The sequence below is a fragment of the Schistocerca americana genome, chromosome 1 (assembly GCF_021461395.2).
Source record: "Schistocerca americana isolate TAMUIC-IGC-003095 chromosome 1, iqSchAmer2.1, whole genome shotgun sequence".
In the NCBI taxonomy this organism is placed as follows: domain Eukaryota; kingdom Metazoa; phylum Arthropoda; class Insecta; order Orthoptera; family Acrididae; genus Schistocerca; species Schistocerca americana.
The window spans coordinates 665343018-665370755 of NC_060119.1; the positions used below are offsets into that span (position 1 = coordinate 665343018).

General features: G+C 38.8%; 1 protein-coding gene across 1 annotated transcript in view; it reads left to right on the forward strand.

The window, feature by feature from the left end:
* LOC124608455 (dentin sialophosphoprotein) overlaps positions 1–27738 on the forward strand; it is a 90921-nt gene extending 63183 nt beyond the window's left edge. The window contains exons 5-7 of the mRNA XM_047139986.1: positions 1699–1882; positions 16405–16471; positions 27548–27738. Of these exons, the coding sequence (XP_046995942.1) occupies positions 1699–1882; positions 16405–16471; positions 27548–27647 (351 nt within the window). The 3' untranslated portion in view covers positions 27648–27738. The remainder of the gene's footprint in view (positions 1–1698; positions 1883–16404; positions 16472–27547) is intronic.

A 27738-nucleotide genomic window follows, 5' to 3' on the forward strand; every position in this document is an offset into this window, starting at 1 on the left:
ACTGAAACAATAGAAGATAGTGATGTTGGATGCTGAGGTCTGGAGCAAAGTTGACATTATAAGTCGTTCTGAAAGTTTTCTATGGGGATCAGGTTGGGACTCGAGGCAGGCCTATCCATTTCAAGAATGTTATTCTCCACAAACCATTGTTTCACATGCTGCTCTATGACAGGGTGTACTGTCATGGTGATACAATCAATCATCATCTCCGAACTGCCGGCCGAAGTGGCCGTGCGGTTCTAGGCGCTGCAGTCTGGAACCGCGAGACCGCTACGGTCGCAGGTTTGAATCCTGCCTCGGGCATGGATGTGTGTGATGTCCTTAGGTTAGTTAGGTTTAACTAGTTCTAAGTTCTAGGGGACTAATGACCTTAGCAGTTAAGTCCCATAGTGCTCAGAGCCATTTGAACCATCTCCGAACTTTCCCTATACTGTGCACAGTAATCAGTGTTGTAAAATGTATTCATATTCTCCTGCATATAGTGTTTTCTCAACTCCAGTAACCAAGAAAACCACTGCCATACCATATGTAACACCTCCTACGGACTTCACTGTTGGTGCTATGTATGATCACAGGTAACGTTCACTAGGTGTTTCCCAAACCCAAACCCTTCCATCATATCCATGGGCTATAGCATTATTCACCACCCCCAGTGACTGATTTCCTGTCATCCACTGTCCAGTTGCATCACTTTTTCACCACCTGAAGCATCACTTAGCAGTGACTATAAAATGTCTAGTTTCTGATGAACTATTTGACCATTGTACCCCATTCTTTTTAACCCCCTGTGCACATTCGTTGTGCTAGCCGAACTTGTGGCAGCACTTTGGAACTCAGGAATTATTCCTTCTGCTGATTTGATGCAATTTTTTATTACCAGCCTCTACAATGCTCGACCGACTCTCGCAATCAGCACATGATGTGTGCCTGGTCTTGGGTTAGCGATGATTGTTTCTACGCATTTCCATTTCACAATCACATCATCAGCAGTCAGTTTGGAAAACTTAAGAATGGTTGAAATGTCCCTTATGAATTTGTTACTCATGTGATCTAATGATTAGCTGACGTCTGAAATCACTGAGCTGTCCTGACTGCCCTGATTTGCTGTTACTGCTTTCTACTGACAACACAATACTCCTCACTTCCTTCTGTACTGGCAGGTCTGCCTCTCGTGACACCTAGCGATCAATCCGTATCACATAGGGATGCCTGGACATTTTTTATCAGGTAGTGTACGTGGCTGATATAGACGAGCCTTTAGAATTGTATGTGAATTTAATTTTATTTAAACAATATTATGAAAAGAATAGTTGCTACTCACCATATAGCAGAGATACTGAATCACAGATAGGCACAACAAAAAGCTTTTGCCCAACAAGGCGTTCATCGGAGATGTGTGGTCAGATTGTGTGTGTGTGTGTGTGTGTGTGTGTGTGTGTGTGTGTGTGTGTGTATTTTCTATCTCTGACGAAGGCCATGTTGGCCAAAAGCTCATTTTCTGACAGTGTTTTTGTTGTGCCTATCTGTGACTCAGCATCTCCACTATATGGTGAGTAGCAACTATCCTTTTTATGATACTGTACATTCCATCCTGGATTTTCCATTGTTTAATTTTATTTAAAGGTTTATTTCTGGAATAAATTAGTTTACAGTCAGTGACTTCAGGAAATTTAATTTTAATTTTCATTTAAATTTCAGCTACAAAATAAGAAGGCAGAAACTACGTTGCCACCCGACGAAGATAGTTCTGATGAGTCAGAACAAATACAACCTGTGTTACATGCACCACATGTAAGAGGGACTTCTCACGCTGACACCTCAGATGATTCAGAGCAGCTAGATAACAGGATGGCAACTGAAACTCAGAATAGGACACTTCGGGGTATGGATCTTCATTTAGGCTTAACTAGTCATGCAGACACTTGAGTGCTTGTTTATTTATATTCTTGAAATCAGTTGATTCGACCCACGAAATATCACTAATTCTGGAATGATTACATTCACATAATTAATAAAAAAGTTTATGCCACCATTACAGTAACAAAGTTAATACTCTGAATGTTAATCTGTAGAATCTGTGTAATGTATATGTAATAAGCCATATAAAATGATTTTCTGCTCTAGCTTAGTTGATAGCCACACCATTCAAACATTTGTGTGACATGTTATGAAATTTTGTATTTCCATATTAATAGAGAACATTACCTGCTACAGATATGCTTAGTCAAGGTCTCCAATTCTGACAGTGACACTTTAGGTACCAGTATGTTATTTCAGGGCACAAGTAACAAAAAACTGTTGACTGAAACTTTTCTTTGTCACGCAGTCTTCAAAACTATGATGATAAGAACAGATATTGTGGTTATATTTTATGAATCAAAGGGAATATCTATACCTTCCTGCATAGTAAAGTTCATTTTGTGATCTACCCCTCCCTCGTTTATTGTCACTACTGTCTACGATTTAGAAATCTTTTCATAAGATTTGAGAGGAGTAACATTTACAATATATGTTGATGGTGTTGAGACAGGAACCAGCCACAAATTTATTTTAGGTTCCTTTATTCAAAAGGTACCGTTACCGGTTTCGAATCATTACAAGTCATCGTCAAACAGCTTTCATGCTTTCATTAGAACATGTTGTGCATTTTTTATTGATTAGTTGTCCTAAAATATAAATAATACATAATTATAGGCATGCCACACAGATGGTTGCATTACAGATTTGCATTGGGATGTGACTTATGTGAAATGTCGGTTTGGAGTATTTGTTTTTATAGTTTTCGTCCAACAGATGAGTTCGTAGTTTCCGCCACATTCTTATCATTGCATACATAAATTTGTATAATTGAGCACTTTAGATTTGTCACTGAATACATTCCCACCACATTTTTATCGTTGCACATGTAAAAATTTGTGACGCTGAGCACTTTAGATTTATCAAAGAATACATTTCTTAGATGTACCACATGTTTTGATAGATACAAAGTGTTTACAAAGATATGAGTGTCAAAGAAGCTATGATATATTGTAACATTATGAAGATGTCCCATGTTTGGAAAAGGATCGTATATTCACTAATGCAACTGAAACGCCTTTTACACAAGTACAGAGAGACAGTGATTTTGGGAATATTAGAGCGAATACTGTTACATTAATTATATAGATATTCCATGTCAAAGTTTTTTTGGGTAATACAATACATTATTTATTTATTTTTAGCATCCTGTCGATTGTAGTAACATATAAATATGCTACTTGATCTGCAGATAGGTTTAGGAATATTATTTGCTCTGGAGGGTGGAAAATAATTTTTGGAAATTTTTCAGGAAAGGGGTGTTAGCTAACTGAGTTTTTACATTAAGGGTATAGTTTGGGGCACTTCTTTTATTTTATTTCTATTTCTTCTAATATATTCATAGTGGCTCCTTTTTCTGCTAGATGTAAATTTTTTTAAGTTGTTCTCAATGTTTCTCACTGAATGGTTTTCTTTAGCAATATGGGCTGCAAATGCAGATTTGTTAAAGTTGCTAAGCCTTAAAGCATCAATGTGTTCTTTGTATTTAACTTCAAAACTTCTGCTTGTCTGTCCAATGTAGAATTTTGGACATGTATCACATTTGAGCTTGTATATTCCTGATTTACTGTAGGGACTCTTGGAGGTATTTACATCATGGATTACTTTTTGTTGTAATTTGTTATTTGTGGGTTAGCTGATTGTGATATTTTTCTTTTTAAATAAGTTTGCTATTTGGTATGATAGTGGGCCTATGTATGGGAGAGCAGCATATTTAGGTTTGGCTTCTGTGGCACACTGATTTGATTTGATTTGGTTTGGAGCGCATGTTGTGTGGATTGCTGTTAAGTGGATCTGTGGTTTTTGTTTGCATTTTGTTGTGGAGTTCTTCTGTTATTATGGGTTTATATACATTATTATGAACAACTGTTCTAATTATTTTGGTTTCATTTTGTTGCTCTGTGTCACTTATTGGTACTTTTTTAAAGTGCTCTGTGATACATATTTACATGTGCAACGATAAGAATGTGTTGGAAATGTATTCAGTGACAAATCTAAAGGGCTCAATTATACAAATTTATGTGTGCAATGATAAGAATGTGACAGAAACTGTTGGATGAAAACTATAAAAACAAATACTCCAAATTGACATTTCACATAAGTCACATCCCAATGCAAATCTGTAATGCAACCATCTGTGTGGCATGTTTATAATTATGTATTATTTATATTTTAGGACAACGGATCAATAAAAAACGCACCACATTTTCTAATGAAACCATGAAAGCCGTCTGACGATGAATTATAATGATTCGAAATCGGTAACAGTACCTTTTGAGTAAAGGGACTTAAAATAAATTTGTGGCTGGTTGCTGTCTCAACACCATCAACATTTGTCTTCTAATAACATCCACGGTCTCCACCCATGTCATTGTATGCCAAATTTGCATTTACAATAAACTTTTTACTTACCTTTTCTCGCGTAGTTGGCTCGATTTCTTCATGCCTAGGATAATAACAATATACCAAATGGTTTACAATTTTTCTTGACATATGAATTTGTGTAGTTTATTATTATTATTGTTATTATGTTATAAGTGAATCCAGAAACAAACATAATAAACAATACTAGAATGCATAATTAATAATGAAATCTAAATCTTAAATATTTAGCACACTTAAGATTTTCATTATTAATTATGCATTCTAGTATTGTTTATGGTGTTTGTTTTCTCATCTTGCCAAAAATTGTGACATGCAAACATACTTTGCATTTTTGTGCTGCAGGAGAGTAGCAGAGAGAACAGTGACAATGGAAGAGAGAAACAACAGTGCTATCAGAGAGAGTCATTGACTGGATCCTCTCAGTCTGGTGAAATGTAACTCATAGATACAGGGGATGGTGTGTTTTGGACCAAAATTTTAACATGTGGGTATAGGGGAATACGAGGTGCTGTCCAAAGTTTTCGGGACTGGTGCTGCCATCTGTTGAAAACTATACGTTTGGTCTAATGGTCACCATCACCCTTGAAGTAGTTGCCATCCACATGTACACACCGGTCCCAGTGCTTCTGCCACTGGTCAAACATTTTCTGGAAGTCCTGTTCTTTGAGGTTGTTTATCACCATCAGAAATGATTCTTGAATCATCTCTAGAGTGTCGAACCGATGGCCTTTCAACTTGAGTTTCAGTTTTGGGAACAGCGTGAAGTTGCAAGATGCCTAATCTGGCGAATATGGTGGGTGGGGTACAACCACCATGTTGTTTTTTGCCAAAAAGGTCCTGGTGAGCAAGGACGTGTCACAGGGTGTGTTGTCGTGATGCAGCAGCCAGTTCCCTTGACGCCAAAGTTCGGGCCGTCATCGCCACACATTTTGACAGATCCATCGCAAAAGGTCACAGCAGTATGCGGAATTCACCATTTAGTTGGGTGGGATGAATTCTTTGTGCACAATTGCCTTGGTATCAAAGAAAATTATTATCATGCTCTTCACTTTGCTCTTCACCTGTCTCGCTTTTTTGGGTCTTGGAGAGCCCGGGCTCTTCCACTGGGATGATTGTTGCTTTGTCTCTGGGTCATAAATGTAAATCCAGCTCTCATCACCAGTGATAACTCGTGATAAGAAGGTTGGATCATCAGATGCGGTCTGATAAAGGTCCGTGCACACTTCAACACGCAGTGCCTTCTGATCGGCAGTCAAGATCCTTGGCACAAATTTTGCAGCGACACGATGCATTCATCAGTCAACATTCGTTGACATGTCCCATGACCAATACCCAATTCATTCGCAAGGTCTTGAATGGTTCGACGTTGATCTGCACCAACCAATTGTTGAAGTTTGGCAACAATGTCTGGCATTGTGCGGCTAATGGGCCTTCCAGTGTGAGCATCATCTTTGACGTCTGTACGGTTGGCCCTGAACCGAGCATGACACTCATATACACATGTACGGCTCATGCTCTGTCCCCCAAACACTTGTTGAATCATTGCAAGGGTCTCCGTAGCACTTTTCCCAAGATTCGCACAGAATTTGATACACATGCACTGTTCTGTTTGTGGATCCATCGTAAAATCGCCACACACCAAACACAGAGTATTACAGAAATCACTGTGGACACGCAACACCTCCCAGCTGAATGCCAGTCCGCACGCTGACTCATCAGATATGCAGCTCTCACCACCTAGTCGTGCAAAGATCTACTACCACTTTCAAGATGGCAGCACCAGTCCTGAAAATTCTGGATTCCACCTCGTAAGTAAATTGGACCCCTGCCCCCACCTCCGAATTTTTAAGCTGCAGAGGTGTGGTGGAAACAGTGGCAGTAGGAAAAGACGACAAAAGGATTCAGTGTAAGTGAGAGAGGAGGCATTGGAAGAGAGACATATATAGGCAGTGGAAGCAAGATGGAGATGCTGTGCCTTCCACAGAAAGGATTTTCTCCCATGTAAGAAGTCAGTGCACTTTCAGGATCACCTACTGCCAAATCCAAATTTGACATAAACTTTACCTCACTGAAAACTTGAATGAACTTATTCGTTGCCTAAGGACTCTCTTTCAGCTATTATGTTTGGAACCCCACATCTAACACATGTCTCACATTTTTATCCTTGCGTTCAGCTGCTACTAAAATAGTGTTATATTCACTATTGCTTTCCTCAATAACTCCTCCCCCAGTTAATCATTCCATCTAACTACTCTTCTAGTCCCTTTCTCCTCAACAGTGATGTTGGGAGGATTACACAAAAATAGCTTGGAGTTAATATCAAAACATTTCAACAGTTACCAGATTATCCAAGAATAATTTATTATCATCAGGTTTTCAATTGTTTTCACTGGGCTGTTGGTACTCTTTCAACCAACATTATCTTATTACTTGACTATCCCTTACTATATCTTGAACTAAATTTTCTCATACTGAGATAGTCCTTGTTGGCTCTTCCAAATGCTGATCACGCACTAAAACCAGATTCCATCTCCTTTTCAAACTTCAACTTCTCAAAACTGTATGATTCATATCTAAAAAGTAAGTACAGTTTTGGAAAAAAACTCATAAAACATCATTTTTAAACCAAAATTTATTTTTGCAAGAAAGAGCATTTCTTTAATTGTTTTTCTATGTGGTTACCACCATTGTTCAGACATTTGTCATAGCAGAAAAGCAACTTTTCTTTTTTTTCTTCATAGAAAAATGCAACCAGTGAAGATTCGCTGCTGAACACCGTTTTTTGAGTCGTCGTTGCTGTCAAACCACTTTCCTCCAAAATCATGCTTAAAGTTCAACAACAAGTAGCAGTCATAAGGTGCGAGACTGGGGCTGTACGGTGGGTGATTGAACTGCTACCAGCTGAATTCTTGAATAAGTTTTTGAGTGACACCAGTAAAATGGAGATGTGCATTGTCACAAAGCAAAACAATGCATTGACTGAGTGTTCCACAGCTTTTTTTTTGAATTGCACATCAGTGTTTCACAGTATTGTATCACATTGAAGACCATTCTTGGGGAGGAACTCGACAAGCAGAATGCCCTGTGTGCTCTAGAATACAGTGCTGCTCTAGAATACAGTGCATATGATTTTTTGTGCTGACAATTTTGTTTTGAATTTTTGTTTTTTGAGGGGATCACGAGTGCCTCCACTCCATTGACTCTTGTTTTGATTCTGGATTGACATGACAAACCCAGTTTTCATCACCAGTCGCAATTCTGTTTAAGAATTCATCCCCTCATCACTGTATTGGGTAAGAAATGTCAAAACACTGCCAAGTTGTTTCGTTTTGTGGACGTCCGTAAGCATTTTCAGAACACACCGGAAGCATTTTCAGAACCCAGTGGGAACACAATTTTCGAAAATTTAAGCAGTTGGTGACAATCTCATCCAAAACAGTTTTTGAAAATTTTGGGAACTCACCACTTATTGTGAACTATCTGTTTTAGCCATGGGTTCATCCACCATTGAACTGTCTCACCCACTTTCTCAACATTCCATCAGTCATTACAACATTACATCAGTCATTACATTTTCACCACAAATCTCTACAAACTAATGGTGAATTTCAGATGACTTAACATTCTTTGCATTCGAAAACCGTATTACAGAATGCACTTCACAGTCAGTGTGCTCGAAGATTGTCTTAAACATTTTGAATTATCACTAATAAATGTAAACACAACAATTTGACTGTAATGGATTCAATGTAAAGATAATGAATGAGAGAAGTGAGTGTGAATGTACAGAACTGTGACACTAGGGGTACAGTTGCAGAAGAACAAAATAGTACTTATTTTCCAGACGGTCCTTGTACATAGAACTTAACCCCTTGTAAGATGGTATTTATTATACAGTGCATTCTTATAATGATATCCATGTTCAGCTGTGGTGGTGCTAAAAATTGCTGTCTCACTGCTACTATTCATGTTATATTAAAATATATTTACTTCCAAACTGATATACTTAGTCTGTCTGTAGCTCCCAAGATTTCTCACACCACACACTGGAGTTTCTATGATCCCTTTAATCCCAACAATAAATTCAAATGAGGTTCTTTACATTTTCTCTAACTACTGAGACCTTCTCTTTCACCTTTAACATTCAGTAACAGCTAAGAGCCACTTCGTCTCAGATATACTGATCTCATCTTCCCGCAGTAAATCCTTTCTTATGTGTTTATCTAGTAATCTTGTATACACATTTCCCACTGATTATTTCCCTACACTGAAAAATTTCTACAAATTCTGATACAAACTGGTATTCCTGTTTCAGTGAGTTCTGATTCTCTTTCTTGTAATGTTGTGAAGAAGGTCCTTATTTCATCTCTCAGACTGTGACCTTCCGTTCCTGACACCCCTTTCATCATCTCCTTGCAGTTTCCTTGAAGGACGTTCCAACATCTTTACACTGATGCTCATCGTCCATTGCCCACTGTGTCTGTCTTCCTAGTCTATGATCTGCTCTTTACATTGCCAAGCATTTTGTTCTCCAAGTTCTCCCTCATTCAAATCATATCCCATCATAACACATTCTTATTTCTCATTTTTCCCCCATTCGCTGCCATACCTGATGCTAAAAACCTTCTCTAGAAACCAACCCTCGATCACGTTACTTACAAGGTTGATCTCGTTAGATTTATGCCAACCCATAGGTGAATCACAACCAGATCCTTTCATTCCCACACCTAATTCGTCAACTCTCTGATTAATCCTGGGTTCTGTTATTTTTAGATTTTGTTATACACACTCACAAGAGCATTTCACAATGCTATTACCAGTTTTGACTGTAGTCATCAGACTAAACACACATGCTGCAAGTGGTTTCCATGGTGTTGTTAACAGTGCTCGAGATAACAGTAACTCTGGTTTACTAGATGGAGGTGAACATCCATCAAAAGTGTATCTTGCATTCCTCAAATCCATCTCTGACTATATAACCACTAAATTATGACAAGCCCACAAGTTCATATGTTAATTACTGTTATCTGACTTCTATGTAAATTTTCCTTTTGTTGTTGCAGTTTCTCCCTTGAGTTCATTCCACTGATATGACTGTAATAACGTCCTTGCCATGATTTGCAGATACACAAGCGTCATAGTTTCTTTTTCTATGTTCCTTATACTCCCAGCATAACTCCTCCAAATATATAGTTCAATTAAGATTTTTTGCTACCTCGACACCTGTGAGGAATGTCCAGCAATAAAGAGCACTCAATTGCTTAAAAATCCAAGAGCCAATATATTTATGAAATACATCAAACACTAAATTTCATCATAGTCACTTTCATTTTCAATACACTTTGTGACCTGATGGATGAGCTTTCTGATATCTTCATCAAAAAAGTGTCCTGATAGCATTCTGAACCTCATCGTTGGTAGAACACTGTTTCACTCTTTAAACAGTTTCAGAGAAATGACAAGATGAAAATCTGAAGGTGGCAAATCAAGGTTTTGAGCTGGATGATTAATGACATCTCAACCGAATGAATCCAAGAGTTGCAGTATTGTGGTGCTTGTGTGGGGACTTTTATTTTCTTGCAAGAAGCAAACTCTCTTCATCAGCATTCTCCTTCTGTTCTTCTCTATAATCCTCCATGGTTTTCTAGGGTTTCACATACCATGAAGCATTAATTCTTCCCCCTGGGGCAGAAATTCAATGAAGCCAAACCCTTTACCATTCCAAAAGACAAAAGTCGATGATTATTTAAAGCTGAAACAAGAATTTCAAATTTTTTATTGATGGTGAGGAGGGATGTTGTCATTACATTGTCTTTTCTTCTCAGGTATGTAGCAGGCAGCCCACATTTCTTTGCCAGTCCCAAGAAAGAAGAAGAATAGTTCAAACTTCAGTTTGGAGAGCTGTAGAAATTCCTATCAAGATACAATTATGCTGACTTCGTATTGGTATGTGAGCTGTTTTGGCATGTAGCTCACACACAGTTTTTGAAAACTGAGTGTTTCTGTAATGACTTCAGGCAACATTGTGTTCATCTTATCTAAAGTCATTTGATGGTCACAACTAATCATTTATTCGAAGTTGTAAATCATCTTATCAGTCACAATTGAGGGATTCCCATTCCATTGTTCATCTGTTCTGGCAACTTCAAACTAACAACACGTCTTGTAACATTAGTTGTGGTTCATCACAATATCCTCATAAACTGTTTTGATTTCATTAAAAATCTGGAACAGAACATTTCCTTTTGCGAAGAGAAACCATATTGTGCTCCTCACCTTGGAGGTGATTTGGAATACAGATACTCATTTCAAAATGCCGTTAAAACGAGAGTTTTCAGCCAACTTTGACAAACTATTGTGAATTCTACTGCCAACACCTTATTCTGGAACACAGTGCTGCCAACATTGTTGGGAAAGAATACTTTTGAACATCAGAGGCTCAGTACTCTTACTTTTGCACATGCATCACATTTTGTATCCTTAACACTTTCTCGCAGAAGGAAATAAAGTGAAAAGGGACTTGGCAAGGCCAATATGGAACTGAAAATTAAAGTGACTACATTTTATCGAATAGTCATACAGGATGTGACACTCCTAAACCACAATTGATCATAGACTTGTAAGATGTGAGAGTTTATGCAAGAATAGATAGTGCGTAATTGTATGTGATACCCTAAGTTCATTGTCATGGAAATTGTAGGTTATACAAATATAGACAAAGCAATTATAGCAAAGGTACTTATGCAAACAACAGAAAAAAAGATTCAGGTAGAACCAGGGAAAAATATTATTTAAACTTACAGTAATAGGAACATAATAGTTTGACTTGAGTAAAAAAACACAGATAGCCAAAATAAAACGAATGACATTCCAGAAGTAATGGCAGGTGTGAGGCATGAAGTTATTCGGAGTCGGAAGAAAAGGAAGGTACCAAGAGCTCGTGATATTTCAGTAGACATGATTAGAGATCAAGGTGGTGTAATCCAGAAACTACTTGCAAAATTATTTAAAGAATAGTTGTGAAAGAAGATGGCTCCCCAAAACTAAAAAAATTCCATCATTACTCACCTTCACAAGGAAAGATACAGACAAGAAAAGCTATAGAGATGTCAGCAGCCTATCTGTAATGTACAGTATGTTTACACTTGAATGAGACAAATCAGCGATCTGGCTTTAGTAGTGAATAGAACACAGTGGACCATTTGGAAGTAATGAAGGAAATTATACAGCTGAGCAGTGAGGAAGAACTATCATTTTATCTGGTGGTATTCATAGATTAGAACAAATCTTTTGGTTTAGTACCAATAAAATCTGTTCTAGCAGTTCTTGAGAAACAAGACATTGTTTCATTGTATATTAGTACATGGAATAGTATAGACATCAGTGCTACAGTTGGTAGCAGATTCATTTTAGTGAAACACTCAACATTGAAAGAGGAATCGGACAGGGAAATTCCACATCACTGAAAGTATTCTCAGCAGTCCTAGAGGAGATTTTGAGATCTTTAGTCTGTGAAAACAGAAAATGAACACAGGCTAATGGAACATATTTGTGAATCACTTTTTTTTGCAAAAGAAATTGAACTGTTCATGTCTAGTGCAGTTAAACTTTATCAGTGAGTGAAAGAACTTAATAAAGGATGTTTGAAAGTTGGTTTAAAAGTCTCTTGCAATAAAACTACAATAATTCATAAGCAACATATCCAAAAGATAAAATTTTAAATTAACAATAAAGTCGTGGAACCAGACGATGATGGAGATCACAACTAAATGAAGAGCAAAATAAATCAATAGAGTGTAAAAAAAGTGGCTGGGAGGCATATGGAAAACTAAATAAAGTTTTCCAAATTAAGTCCAAATGTATCAGAAACAGAAAGTCAAGAAGAGACTTTTATCCAGTAGTGGATGTTAAATGCTTGCAGCTTGGTGTGAGAAACAAGGGTGGAACAAGGACAGACCCTGGAAGAATCTTATACATTTCAAAATACTGTGAACTGCATGGCAGACGATATTTCCCATTGTACCGCTTATTAGGACTTCTTCCCACTCCATTCCCATATCGAGCATGGGAAGAAGCATTGCAATTGATATCTATGGAATTGTGGAATATTCACAGATTCCTCACTTAATGCTGGCTCTTGAAACTTTAGAAGCAGGCTTTCAAAGAAGAGTTGGTGTCTCTTTTGAAGCATCTGACAGTTCAGGTTTTTCAGCATCTCTATTATAAACCTCTGACCATTTAAACTGCCCTTCTTTGTATACATTCAATATGCTCTTGTAGTCCTATTTGTACTGATGTCACACTCACATGATCAGTGTTGTAGGATGAGTGACATTCACATTTTGTAACCTTACTTTGTAAATTGATTTGCATTTTCCCAGTATCTTACCAATGAGTCAAAGTCTGCTGCTTGTTTTAGCTATTACAGAATCTATGTGATCATTCCATTTCATATCTGCAAACTGTTACACCCAGGTATTTAAATGAGTTGCCTGATATCAGTTGTGATTCATTGGTATTGTTTTCTTAGGATACTTTGATTTTTTTCATTTTGTGAAGTGCTGAATTTTACATTCATTAACTTTTAAAGGAATTTGACAGTCTTTGCACCACTTTGTAACTTTATCAAGTTTGTTGAGCATTTGTGCAGTTTTTTTCAGACAGTGCTTCATTATAGGTGACCTTATCAGTTGTGAAAGGCTGATGTTACAACTAATATTGTCTGCCAAGTCATCACTGTACAATATGAACAGCAAGGGTCCCAACATACTTCCTTGAGGTACACCGGAAGTTACTTGTGTGTCTGTCGAAAATTTTCCATCCATGATAAAATGCTGCATCCTCCTTATCAACACATCCTCATTCCAAATAAAAATATTTTTTGGTACCCCATGTGATCATACTTTCGAGAATAAGCGAAGGTGCTGGTTAAAATGCTTTTTCGAAGTCAGGAAATATGGCATCTACTGGAGACCTTGATCAAAGGCTTTCACTACGTCATGTGAGTAAAGCACAAGTTGTGTTTACATGATGTGGTTTTGAAAACCATGCCGATGTCTTTTGCCAGGAAGTAATTTGTAATGATTCGGATTATGAAAGACATAGTTGTAGCCTTTCCTAACACATCAATTATGATTAATAATATTAAATATTTTGTAAGCTCTGGATATGTATCAGCTGGTAACACCATAGTTTTTAAGAATTCCACTAAACATTTGAGGATAAGAATATTGGTTCGTTAGTGAATGTACCTTTTAAAAATTAAAATTGTCTTATAGCAGCAAGATGTGTAACAGTTTTGACATTCAGTACTTTCTCAGTGATGTTATAGAATGTTTTCATAAGAGAAATAGGACAGTATTATGTAACTTGTGTTTATCTCCTTTCTTCTAAAGCAGTTTTATAATTGAAATTTTCATTTTGTCTGGGAGGAAACCTTGACTGTCACAACCACTGGATACAGCTAAAATGTTACTTAATTGATCTGGGCAGAACTTGCAAAGCTCACTGAAATTATTATGTCCAGCTGAGAATCATCTACTATTAAATAAACAGCGATTTTCTGTACTGCAATTCCAGTTTCGGGGAGATGCTCATACCTGTTTAAAATTGGTCGTCGTAGATTTTTGCAGTTACATCTTGATTTCTTTGTGTGTTACATATCAACATTTAAAACTATGTATGATTCTATTGAGAGCAGAAAGAGATGTAGAAAGACAGAGGGAGGGGGAGAAGGAAGAGAGAAAGGTAAAGATGAAGAGGCAAAAAGGGAGGGGAGAGAGAAGGAAGATGGGTTGAAAAACGGGTGGAGGGGGAGATACTCACATCTGCATAGCTCAGAGAAATTTGTGCTGGAGGTGAGTATCCAAATGGCCCGCCTACAGAAGCAGCTGTTAAGTCATTTTTGTTGTGTATAACACGTTCAGCAATTGGATGGTCAAGTTTGCAGTTTGCCACAGTTTTGCAGTGGCTATTTATGCGAGTAGACAGTTGATTATTTTTCATGCCCACACAGAACGGCTGTACAGTAATTGCAGCATAGCTGGTATACAACATAGCTGCTTTCACGTGTAGCCTTGCCCTTTATTGGTCAGGAAATGCCTGTGACAGGACTGTGGTAAGAGATGGTGGGTGGGTGTATGTGACAGGTGTTGCACCTGGGCTGACCACAAGAGAATGATCTGTGGGGGGGGGGGGGGGGGGGGGGGGCAGGATAGGGATTAGGGTTAGAATAAGTATAGAAAAGGATATTCTGTAGGTTGGGTGGGCAGTTGAACTATACCTGGGGGGCTGTGAGTAGGATATCCCTCATCACAGGATACAGTGAGAGGTAGTTGAAGCCCTGGTGGAGGATGTGGTTAACCTCTTCAAGACCAGGGTGATGCTAGGCGATTAGAGGTGTGCTAGTCAGTGGCTGTTAGTAATACAGCACACATTCAACCTAAAATCAAATCCTTCCCGACACTTTAGTTAACACGTACAAAGTAATGGAAGTAATACCTTGAAGTGAAATTACAGATTCACTTTTAGAAAACTGGAGAACGCAAAACACTAAGGAGTCACCATTTTGTGTGTGTGACACTGCAAGTGGGAAGATGACGAAGCAGTACTTGCACCACACTGATCTAATTTTGACCTTGAACCAACAGTCTACAACACTTACAGTTGCTACCATGAAGAATTTATGTGTAGGGCATTATTTTATGGAACCTTTTATAAACTTTTAAATTTCTCAATTACCATCATGTTCTGCAGTCTTTTTGCCTATATTTTATTTAGACAGAGTTGCCTAAATTTTTTGATGTGATATGCCAGTCCACTTTTGTTTGCAAGGTATCTTTATCCTCATGGTAATTCCTGGCTTTTTTGTATTATTTGTATTTATTCTTATATATTTTTGTAAAGCCACCTTCTTTATTGTTGTTATTTCATTGTAACAAATTTTCTTTGAATTGACACATTTTTTACTGTAGATGTGACCTCAGTCTACACCTCAGAGACGTGGTTTGAAGGCCTTAATCGTTTCTTTTGTTTACCGATCTAACCTTTTTTCTTGATGGAGGGTCAGTTCAATTCTGATAAATAGTAACACCAAGTCTCTGACATTACTTGAATTTGGGAAAATTGGCTTCGGAAACAAGATTGTAGGTGTATACATAATTTTCCAAGTATGTGTTGCCAGTAGTATGTGTGAGAAAATTTACTGTTTAGTCTCAAAGCACTAAATTACTGCTTTTATGTCCATTGAACTTGGTCAATAGAAAAGAGTCCAGTTGCTTCAGTAAAAGACAAAGGAAATTCACTGAAGGTACCCTATATATGCTACAGTTAACGGTTGTAGTTATTTACAAGCATTTCAGTGTCATGTATTTCAGAATGTTGGTCCAAACAGAAATTCTGTGCATCAATTGGTTACGCATTTAGTACTTACCAGAGAGAGCAGAATTTCACTTTTCTCTCTATTCCCTGAAGTATGTAACCTTCATTTTATAATAATTTATTAGAAATTTTTCTAGACTTGAGAAGACTAGAAGTTTACTTAGCTTATGACACAAGTCTCTAAAATCCTAGTGTAAAATCACCTCTTTTTATTTTCAGAAATAGTTAGACTATTTTGTCTTTATGTAACTACTGTAACTGAGTTGATGGAAGTATCTTTATTTTGTGATTTCACTTTTTTTACAATATTTATTTAGCATTTAAAAATTTCATAAAATAACAGAAAACAAACACATTTGAAAAACAATTATGTATATTTAATATAGCCCCTAAATTGGACATTTAATTTAATTTGACTAAGGCTTAGTTGATATACTCATTTTTATTCTTTTTTCTTATTTCTCACCTTAGCTAGTGTGCGTATTTGTGACAGTTACTTTAATCTAAAATAAAATTAACATTTTCTTGTCTTCACAATTATAATTTCAGAACTACTTTTTTCAGGTAACCAAAAAGAACCATTAAATACTGGAGAAAATACTTCTATGCAAGGAGAAGGTAAACTGGGCAGGTAAAGTAAACTAAACTTTCCTACAGTCTTGAGTATTTTGTGTTTGGAGTTCATAAAGTTGTGTTCATTAGTTGTTGATAAATGTGGTATACTTACATTGATTTTTTTCCCGTTTGTGTCACTTGTTACGTTACCGCCTACGAATCCAACTTCTGTTGATGGAGTATGATTTGCCGTAGTGCTGTACCTAATGTTTTCACAAGGTATAAAGTCTCATGAAAATTCAGAAACAGTGTTATAAAAGTGCTTCTCATCATTCTCATTTTTTGTGCTGTGGCTCACTGACAAAACAAACCCCAAAGGTGAGAATTTAAGAAGAAAGCATTCTTATATGACTATTAGTCATGAGTCCCATGCAGTTGGCATCTTTATGAAGGAGAGGAAATGAGACAGAAACTATACCAGAAGGATCCAAGGCGGCATGCACAGTAGCCAAACCCTAAGCCATTTTTGTGACAGCAGTGTGTCTTAGATTTGATGACTTTGAGACATTATACCTAACATCAGAATATAAGATGAGGCTGTGGAGGTATTTGTCAACTATGTTCCAAATTGTTGAAACATAATTGTTCAAATTTAGGTATTGTGAAGAGAGAGCAAGATTTCAGATACGTTCAGGAGAAAGAAATGGTAACAGTTGGATCTCCTACTTTTCCATTGGGTGAAAAGTAAATGTTGTATGTTATTTAACCATTAACTACTACCGATGCTGGCAGGAACACAGTTATTATGGGAGGGTCTCTCAGGCCACCTTTTTGTTATTATATACAAAACCAGTGTTTTGCTGTGTATATATTTTCATGCCCTGTTGTTAACTGCACTTCTTAGAAGTTGGACTTAATAGAAATTTGAATGTTTTCAAACAATGCAAGATTTAAAACATTTAAGCAAATAACACACAACAAAATTTGTGGTCTATTAAAAAGGCTGGTAGTTAGCTCTCTGCTCACTCACAGATTATCATCAGGAAGATAATAATACAGATTTGCAACACAACTAGTTGGAAAAGCACACTTCAGTTATGAGAAATTTTATACAAAGTCACCTTTCAGTTTACTGCTCATCATTTCAATGTAGGGTGACTATTGCACTCCATAATTCAATGAAGGGAGAAACTTTCCCACATTTTACTTTTAAAAGAAGAAATATAAACTAATTATGTAGTCTTGTGAGGCCCTGAATATTTCAACCTGCATGCATTTAAGGCACTTGTTTTTCATTTTTTGGACTGTTCATTTGGTGTCTGAGGCTCATCATGTATATGAAGTAGTCTTCTGATGGTGTCACTCAAGTCTGATGGCAAGTATCCAATAGGAAGTCCACACTTTTTGTGAGGCTCAGCAAGATCTCTTGCTATAGTCTTCATGACATCTTGTCTTCTGGCAACTTGATGAATAAGCTGCATACCTTTGGTCGAGGCAGTCCACACCTTCTTTTGTCTTATTATAAAACACTAGCCTAGCACCCGCTGCTTCACTTGCGTAGACTCTACGGCCAGCAGAGATTTATTTTATTTAATCAAATTTAAATAACTGAGAAGTGAAATACCTATTTTTGTAAATTTGGCATTACATTTTTTTAATGTAACGAAATATTTCTTAAAATTTTCGTCCCATATTGCACTCCCTTAGGGACTGAATTTCCAGAAACTATGAAACACGTCTTTTTTTTTTTTTTTTTTTTTTTTTTTTATTTCTAACTGATAAGTCAACAAATACCAACTGTCATAGATGTAGCCTTAAAAATCCATTAGTAGTTCTTTAGTAATTATTTATTTTCAAAAAAACTTTCACCCACTATTTTGTCCCTTTAGTGGCTGAATTTCCAAAAATGCTGAAACATTTATTCTTTTTTCTGACTGAGATACCAACTACCAGTTTTTGTAGTTCCAGCTTCAAAATTCCCTTAATAGCAACACACTTTCAAAAGGCCTTTCATCCCATTTCACCCCATAGGAGTAGAATTTCAGACAATCCCTTCATAAATGATGCCTACAGTAAAAGATCTACACCCTCTCCAGACTCCAGATTTCTATCCTTAGAAGTTCGGGCTGGACAATGATGAATCTGTGGATTGGTGTGACCCTGTTTCACCCCCACAGGGGTTGAACTTCCAGAAACAGTGAAACATGATTTTTCCCCTAACTTAGAAGCCAGATTTAAATTTTCATAAATTTAGTTTTAAAAATGTTTTCATAATAAAATATTTTCATAATAATCTCATCCCTTATTTCATTCCTGTAGGGGTTCAGTTTCCAAAAGCACAGAAACAAGTATTGTTTTATTTGTAATTGAGACATCAAATACCAATGTTCATAGATGTAACTGCAAAGCTACTTTAGTAGTTCTTTAATAATGATATATTTTTGAAAATAGCCTTCACCCGCTACTTCACCCCCATAGAGATAAATTTCCAAAAACTGACTGAAAAACCAAATACTACTTTTCATAGGTCTAGCTTCAAAATTGCCTTAATAGCAACATTTTTCAAAAATGCTCTTCATCCTGTGTTTCATCCCCTTAGTGTTGGAATTTTGAAAAATTCCTTCTTAAACAGTGCCTATAGTTAAGATCCCCACCTTCTCCAAATTTCAAGTTTCTATCCTTATTGATTTGGGCTAGGTGGTTATCAGTCAGTCAGGTTCGGTCAGCCAGTCAGTCAGTCAGTCAGTCAGTACATTGCCTTCTATATATAGAGATGTTGATCTGAGGTTTTTCTGACTCGTGATCATTGTTTACTGCATGGTGCATAGAAGAAATCCGCATTGCAGCTTTGGGCTTCCTGGGTACAAAGGAAAACAGTGTCATGTCTTCTGTAAAACCATTAACAGTTGCCTTCACATCTCATTTTTTATTAGGCAGAAACTGCTGTCGTATCTTGTTTTTCTTTCTTTTCAGCATACCAGTGTATGTGAGGCCTTTTGTCAAAGGTTCGTTGACTAGCTCTACTGATGAGTACCAGTTGTCACCTGTAATACTTTACCCTGTGTTTTCAATAGGTTTCACCACTCAAAGAACAGCCTGTGTGGGAACACTGTGACCTTTCTCATAGTATGAAAGGATATCACCATCACTTCCTTTTCTGGAATAAATGTACACATTATACAAGTGATTTATATGAATATCAGTGAGGCACTGAGTTTTCAAGCCATATTTTTCCAGTTTATTTGGCATATACATTCTAAACCTACACTTTCCACAGGTAGGTACAAGCATTTCCTCTACACACACTGTTACACCTACAGTGTAGTAAAGTTGAAGTTTTCGATTAAATGCAGAAAGATCTGTGAAATTATTGTTGACTTGTCTGGTTTCTCCCTCTCCTCCCGATTATCTGGGTTATCAAATCGCAATGCAGATAATGAATACAGAAATCTTTCTATAGTAACAGGTATCTGAAAACACCTCTGCCTGTCCTGTCGTTTGCAAATAAGCTATAAACCAATTCATTCCCAAATTTCAAAACTGCTGAAAGCTTAGATAATTTCAGATTTGTCCATGGAATGATTTCATCTAAAATATCTTGGATAAAAAACAGGTTCAATACCTCTAAAGGAGCAGAGTTTGCTCTGAGACTTCTCGTTCTTACATTAGCTGGTGGATCCTGTTTTCTCCATTGAAAACATTTGTTCTGGCCAAAGTAGCAAGCTTCTCCATCGTCATCAGCTCTCACATCTTCATTGTTGTCAGTTTTGTGCTCTGAATTAGTGCTGTGATCATTAAATATCTCAAAGTCAGGGTCATTATCGCTATCACCAAATTCTTCATCTGAGGGTAATTTGTCTTATGTAAAACATGTCACATGGAAGGTCCAGCTTCCTCCACTATGGAGAAATGGTAGCATTCAACAGAACAATGACATGCAAACACTATCGTACATACTGTGAGACCTCTAAAGAGCCATAAATGAGAAACAAAGAGCAACAACAGTGCAATCGTTCTGGCATGTGTAGCCTGCATCCAGTAAGAAGATAGACAGAAGAGTCCATTTCACTTTGCTGGATTGTATGAAATATCATGAGACGAAAAATTGTAGCAGTCTGAGAGATAATCCATAGTAATTAAGGGTTAAGCGAAGATTTTATGGGAAATAACTAAAGTGAATCTGAATAACTCGTAAGTAGTGCTGCCAGGAACAATTTTGCAATAGATGTATTTCTCGTTGCTGTTCTGTAAGCTTTAGGCTCATAGGCTCATAGTGCAGGGATATTTGTAATTCTCTGTTTAAGACCAGTCTTTCATACTAGCAAAGTATGACATAATTCCATATCTGCTCTTCAGTATGTTCTGTCAGAAAAGGAAAATTCAAGTCAGAAAACTATGAAACTATGAGGAGACAGAAAGGCTAGCTACTGCTTATCTTCAGAAGGCAACATTCTAAGTGCTGCCAGTATGTACGCAAAAGTGCAAAAAACTTATTTTGGTTTTGAGAACAGTTATTTCCATCCTCTGGGAGAAAAGTAACACCAAAGGAATATTTAAAATTATTTACAGAATGCTTGCAAAGGGGGACAATTCCTCAAAACTGCAATGCTGTCATTACTCTCATTCACATAAAAGCGGACATACAAGATAATGAGCTACAGACTTGTCAGTCACTATCTATAACATATACAATATTCACTGAAATTATCACCGCAACACAGAAAAACAATTACATTTTAATGAGATAAAGAAAAAAGCTGATTTTAGAATTGGATACAAAAGTGGTATAAAGCTTAGCTTAAGAATTTCATGAAATCATTTACATTGCATATGATTATATCTGATAACATCCTTATTTCACTTTTTCATGCAGTTACTTTATAAAAGATGCATAAGATAGTCTAATCGCAATTTCGTTTAATGTGGAACACCATACTGTGATCAGAGCATCTCTTGTTTCGTTCATACTGCTGTAGTGATTGTTTTTATGTTCATACAAATTTATTGTTACTCTATTGTTGACAGAAATGTTTTTGGAATTATTTTATATGGATTGGCAAAGTGTAAACATATGATACTCAGTAGAACAAGAAATCGAGGTAAAATACGCCGCAGGGAAAAAGGATTAGCACACCTAGAATGACAACTTTGATTTTGATCTGATGATGGAATATGCCACTTGAGGGATAGGAGACGTACTGATAATGGTTTCAATGTCATCCACCAACAGATAGTGTAGTGGCCAGAGTGCCATCTGTGACTATCCCCTAATAGGGAATACTCACAGCCAGAAGGCTCTGTGCAGTGCAGACCTGTGAAGCAAGCAGCAACTACGCCATAGAGGCGCACTCTGCTCCGTACAGCCAGCTGAGCATGTTAGAAAGGAGTCAAGTTGTGGTCTCCCTATTGTCGGGATGATCCTTTCAGAGAATTGCTAGAGAAGTTGGACCTGCAGCATCAATTTAACAAAGATGCTGGTAACAGTGGTCATGTGAACATTCTCACATCAGTAGATGAGATTCTGGACATCCACTCAGCACAGATGCCTGCCAGGATCATCATATCATAAGGACAGCAGTGGCAGATCGTACGGCTACCACAGCGCAGTTAAGAGGGCTTGTGAGCCCAGATGTGTCAACACAAACCATTGTGAACTGGTTATTAGCAGTGGAGCTGTGGGTACACACACCACTTACCCGTCTTCCACACATTCCACAGCATCAATGTGCATGGCTCAAGTGCGCCATCAGAGGATCACTTGGAAGATGGAATGGCATGTCATTGTCTTCTGTGTGAAAGCAGATTCTGCCTGCAGGCAAGTGATGACCGTTTGTACGTACAACATAGATATGTAAGCACTGTCTCATTGGGTGCATTTGTCCAAGACACACTGGTCCCATCCTAGGCATTATGGTCTGGGGTGCAATAAGCTACAACTCTAATTCACGTTTGATGATTCTTGGAGGGAGGGGGAAAGGGGGAGGGTGACCAGCACTCGGTACGTGCAGAAAGTTGTTAGAGCCACTCTTTTGCCATTCATGCAGTGGCAAAGTGGTGTGTTTTTCCAACAGGATAATGCTCACCCACGCATTGTCTGTGAAACCCAACATGCTCTGCAACATGTGCAGCAACTTCCCAGGCCAGCATGATTCCCGAACTTGTCTCTAATTGAGCATGTGTGGGATATGGTGCGGCAAAAAGTGACTCATGCGACTTATCAGCCAACAACTTGTACAAAACTATGGGAACAGGTAGAGCGGGCATCGCATAATGTATCCCAGAACAGTATTCACCATCTGTATGATCAACTGAATGCCAGAGTCGGTGCCTGCATTGTCACCCATGGAGGCTACACCACATACTAATGTGGGTGTTTCAGCATGGGTTGATACCTGATATCTCAGAACCATTTGTGCTATTATGTGTAAATGTAATTATTTCATGTACTCCATATCCACTGTTGCAACCATGAATCTTGAGTGAATCAGAAGCCTCTAAAAGGACGTACTTCTTTTTTTGGCAATATATGACATTTAAATCATGTGATATTTTAAAGTGAGGTAGTTGGAATTGAAGCAGCTGTGTAATGTACTCTATAGATGAATATCTTAACAGGGACTGTTAGACAAGGCCGGCCGAAGTGGCCGTGCGGTTAAAGGCGCTGCAGTCTGGAACCGCAGGACCGCTACGGTCGCAGGTTCGAATCCTGCCTCGGGCATGGATGTTTGTGATGTCCTTAGGTTAGTTAGATTTAACTAGTTCTAAGTTCTAGGGGACTAATGACCTCAGCAGTTGAGTCCCATAGTGCTCAGAGCCATTTGAACCATTTTGTTAGACAAGCTTAAGTAAAAATGTCTGTTAGATTTCAGTTTTGACGGCACTTGATCACAGCAGTCAAGATTAGGTATTTGTGTATGATAAATTTATTAAAAGTGCATAACTATGTTTCATTGTGGTAGAATGTAACAATATTGTGAAAAGAAAAGTTGCTACTCAACATACAGTGGAGATACTGACTGGCAGATAGACACAACGAAAAAACTGTCGCAATATCAGTTTTCAGCCAACAAGGCCTTTGTCAAAAATAGGTGATACACACTCACATACAAACACATAACTTTCACACACGACTGCAGCCTCTTGTAGCTGAAGCCATACTGCGAGCAACAGCAACAGTCCATGATAGGAAGGGCAACTTGGGTGGAGGCTGGGGCAGGGAGGGGGAAGGATAGCAGGGTAAGGCTGGGGGACAGTGAAGTACTGCTGGGGATTATGCAAGGACAAGGTGGAGAGAGGGTAGGCAGCTAGGTGCAGTCGGGAGGTTAGATGGAGGGCAGGGGAGGGGGTAGGAGAGTTAGCAGAAAAGGAGAGAAGTAAAAAGACTGGGTGCATTGATAGAATGAGGGCTGTGTAGTGCTGGAATGGGAACAGGGAAGGGGCAGGATGGGTGAGAAAAATGACTAACAAAAGTTGAGGCAAGGAGGGTTAGGGGAACGTAGGATACATTGCAGATAGAGTTTGCACCTGCACAATTCAGGAAAGCTGGTGTTGGTGGGAAAGATCCATATGACACAGACTGTGAAGCAGTCATTGAAATGAAGGGTGTCGTGTTGGGCAGCATGCTCCGCAACAGGTGGTCCACTTGTTTCTTGGCCACAGTTTGTAGGTGGCCATTCATGTGGACAGACAGCTTGTTGGTTGTCATGCCCACATAGAATGCAGCACAGTGGTTCCAGCTTAGCTTTTTGATTGCGTGACTGGTTTCACAGGCAGCCCTGCCTTTGATGGAATAGGCGATGTTTGTGAACTGACTGGAGTAGGTGGTGGTGCAAGAAGGCATGGGACAGGCATTTCGTCTAGGTCTATTACAGGGATATAAGCCATGAGGTAAGGCAGGGAGCAGGGGTTGCATTGTTGTGGATGAGTATATGGTGTAGGTTTGGTGGATGGCAGAATAACAGTGTGGGAGGGGTGGGAAGGATAGCAGGCAGGACATTTCTCATTTCTGTGCATGATGAGAGGTAGTCGAAACCCTGGCAAAGAATGAAATTCAGTTGCTCCAGTCCTGGGTGGTACTGAGTTACGAAGACAATGCTCCTCTGTGGCTGAATGGTGAGACCTTGAGAGGGTGTGGGAAACTGGAAAGATAAGGCATGGGAGATTTGTTTTTGTACAAGGTTGGGAGGGTAGTTAAGGTTTTTGAAGGCCACAGTGAGACCTCTCGGTATATTTCGAGAGGGACCGCTGGTCACTGAAGATGTAATGACCATGGATGGCCAAGCTGTATAGAAGGGACTTCTTGGTATAGAATGGGTGGCAGCCGTCAAAGTGGATGTATTGCATGTGCTTAGTAGGTTTGCTATGGACAGAGGTACTGATGTAGCCATCTTTGAAGTGGAGGTCAACATCTAGGAAGGTGGTTTGTTGGGTTGAGTAGGACCGGGTGAAGCAAATGGGGGAGAAGCTGTTGAGGATCTGGACAAAAGTTGATAGGGTGTCCTCACCCTCAATCCAAACCACAAAGATGTCATCAATAAATCTGAATCAGGTGAGGGGCTTAGGATTCTGGGTGTTTAGGAAGGATTCCTCTAATGGCCCATGAATAGGTTGGCCTAGGATGGTGCCATGCGAGTGCCCATGGCTGTACCCCAGTTTTGTTGGAATGTAATGCCTTCAAAGGAGAAGTAATTATGGGTGAGGATATAGTTGGTCTTGGTGACTAGGAAGGAGGTTGTTGGTTTGGAATCCGTCAAGCATTGGGAAAAGTAGTGTTCAGTAGCAGTAAGGATATGGGCATTAGGGATGTTAGTGTAAAGGGAGGTAGCATCAATAGTGACGGGCAGGGCATCATGTGGTCAAGGGACAGGAACTGTGGAGAGTCAGTCAGTGGGGGAAATGGTTGGTATCTTGTCTATAGGAGGGTAGGTTCCGGGTAATAGGCTGAAGGTGTTGGTCTACGAGAGCAGAGATTCTCTCAGTGGGGGCACAGTAACTGGCCACAATGATGCACCCTGGTTGGTTGGGGTAATGGACTTTAGGAAGCATGTAAAAGGTAGTAGTGCAGGGGGTGGTAGAGGTGAGCAGAGAGATGGACTCCAGGGAGAGGCTCTGGGGTGGGTCTAAAGATTTGAGTAGTGACTGGAGATCCTGCTGGATTTCTGGAATGAGGTCACTGTGGCAAGGTTTGTAGGTGGATGTATCTGTCTGCTGGTGGAGTCCTTCTTCTGCAGGTAGAATCATAAGGTCAGGATAAGTTTTTAGATGGTGGACTGTGGTTCTTTCTGCGGATGTAAGTTTAGTTTACATGTTGAGGGATTTGGGGACTGGTGGTGAGGCAAGGTCTGAGGTTAAGAAATTCTGGAAAGTTAACAGGGTGATTTGGAGCAGTGTGGGTGGATCACAGGTGGATGGAGGATGAACTGAGTCAGGCACGGTTCAACATTGGTCTTTGGTTGAGTCTGATTGGTAGGTTGGTGGCAAAAAGTTTTCCACTGTAGGGAGCGGGAGGAGGAGAGATGGTCTTTAACAATTCCTGCATGATTGGATTTGGGAGTGGGGCAAAAGGTGAGGCCTTTTGAAAGGACTGGTATTTCTGCGGGGCTAAGGCTTCTGGAGGAAAGGTTCATAATTGTGATTTGGGTCTGTTTAGGTTGTGGATTCTATGAGGTGGTGGGAGTGAGTTTTGGAGGAGTAGCAGGTCTGCGAGACAAGGTTTGTCAGCTATGAGGGGACATAGGGAAGGTTTGGAGGTCATTGTAGAGGTGGTGGACAGTAGTACTCCAAAGTGGAAGTAGTAAGTGAGCAGGGTGAAGGGTTTTTTGAGATCGTTGTGCATGTTGCTCTAGTTCCTGGAGGGCAAGAGTTTCAATCCGTGTTATGGGTTCCATGAATTTTGGATTGCATAGCAGGAGAATTTTATGGATGGAGAGAAGGTATTGCAAGAAGGTTTGGGCTTGGTTGATATGGTTTTGCTGGATCATGCTGGCGAGGGCTAAGAAATGGCAGAATCTGAACAGCTGGAAATCATTGTGGAAGAAGGGATGGCAGCCAGAGATGGATAATTTGATGGTATGGCCATTTGGGGGAATTCCATGAGCCAAGCAACAAAGTAGGAACAGTAAGTGGTATTGTGTTCTGACTAGGGATAAGGAAACTTTTCTGTATTGGCACATATTAAAGGAGCAAGGCTCCAAGATGGTGATAAAAAAATGCAAAAAATTATATAAATAACATAGGATTACATCCAAAAAAATTCGCAATAATACACCCAAATATGTGAGAAGGAAGAAACAGCACTACACCGCCCTCATTCCACCAACGCACCCAGTCTTTTCACTTCTCTCCTTTTCCGCTACCCCCACCGTCCACCCCCATCTCTCCACTGCCCTCCGTCTGACCTCCTGGCAGCACCTAGCTGTTCTACACTCTCTCACCTCGTCCTTGCATGCTCCCCAGCAGCACTTCACTGTCCCCCACTCCTACCCTGCTATCCTTCCCCCTCCCCGCCCCAGCCTCCTCCTTACTCCCACCCAGTTGTCACTCCCATCATGCCCTGCTGCTGTTGCTCACCCTTGTTGGCTGAAAGCTTTCATTGTGACAGTCTTTTTGTTGTGCCTATGTGCAGCTCAGCATCTCTGCTATACTGTTTCATTCTGATACAGCATTAATTCTGTACATATTAGCAGGTCCTGTTAACTGTAATGTATTTACCTGTTTTGACAATCTTCTGACAGATGATCAGGGCAGTGAGTATTATATTCTGTTGTTTTATGTTTTTTATGTTATGCTTTCTGATGTATTCTACACCCACAAGAATTATTTCATTTTTGGGTATATGGAATGAAAACTGAATATAATCTAATCTAAAGAATCACCACAGCATTCACTAATAGAGCTCTAGAAAACCTGTATCAGATGGCTGAGCACGGCTCTCAGTGCTTCACCACTTGCCAGTATGAGACTGATATTTGTAGTTTGATTCTACATTGTTGATATATACACATAGTGATCATTGCTATTTAGGTAGAGTATATCAGAACCATCTGTGGCCAGTGTGTTAATTTCATGTAATACTATACTGATAAATAAAGTAATTATTTTTACTTTGATATCTTAAATTTGTGTGTAAATGCAATTTTTTTCTTTACAACAGGTTACCTGCCAGAGCATCATCGAAGCTCCCTGTGATCTCAACTGTGTTGGACTCTGATAATGAATCATTACACCTTGGCAGTGAATCAAGCAAGACCTAAAAATATTGTGTCAATAACACACAGTCTGCAGAAACCAAAATACTTTAGTTGGTTTTAGTGACTAGGTCAGTTGTATTACAGGGAGAGAGAG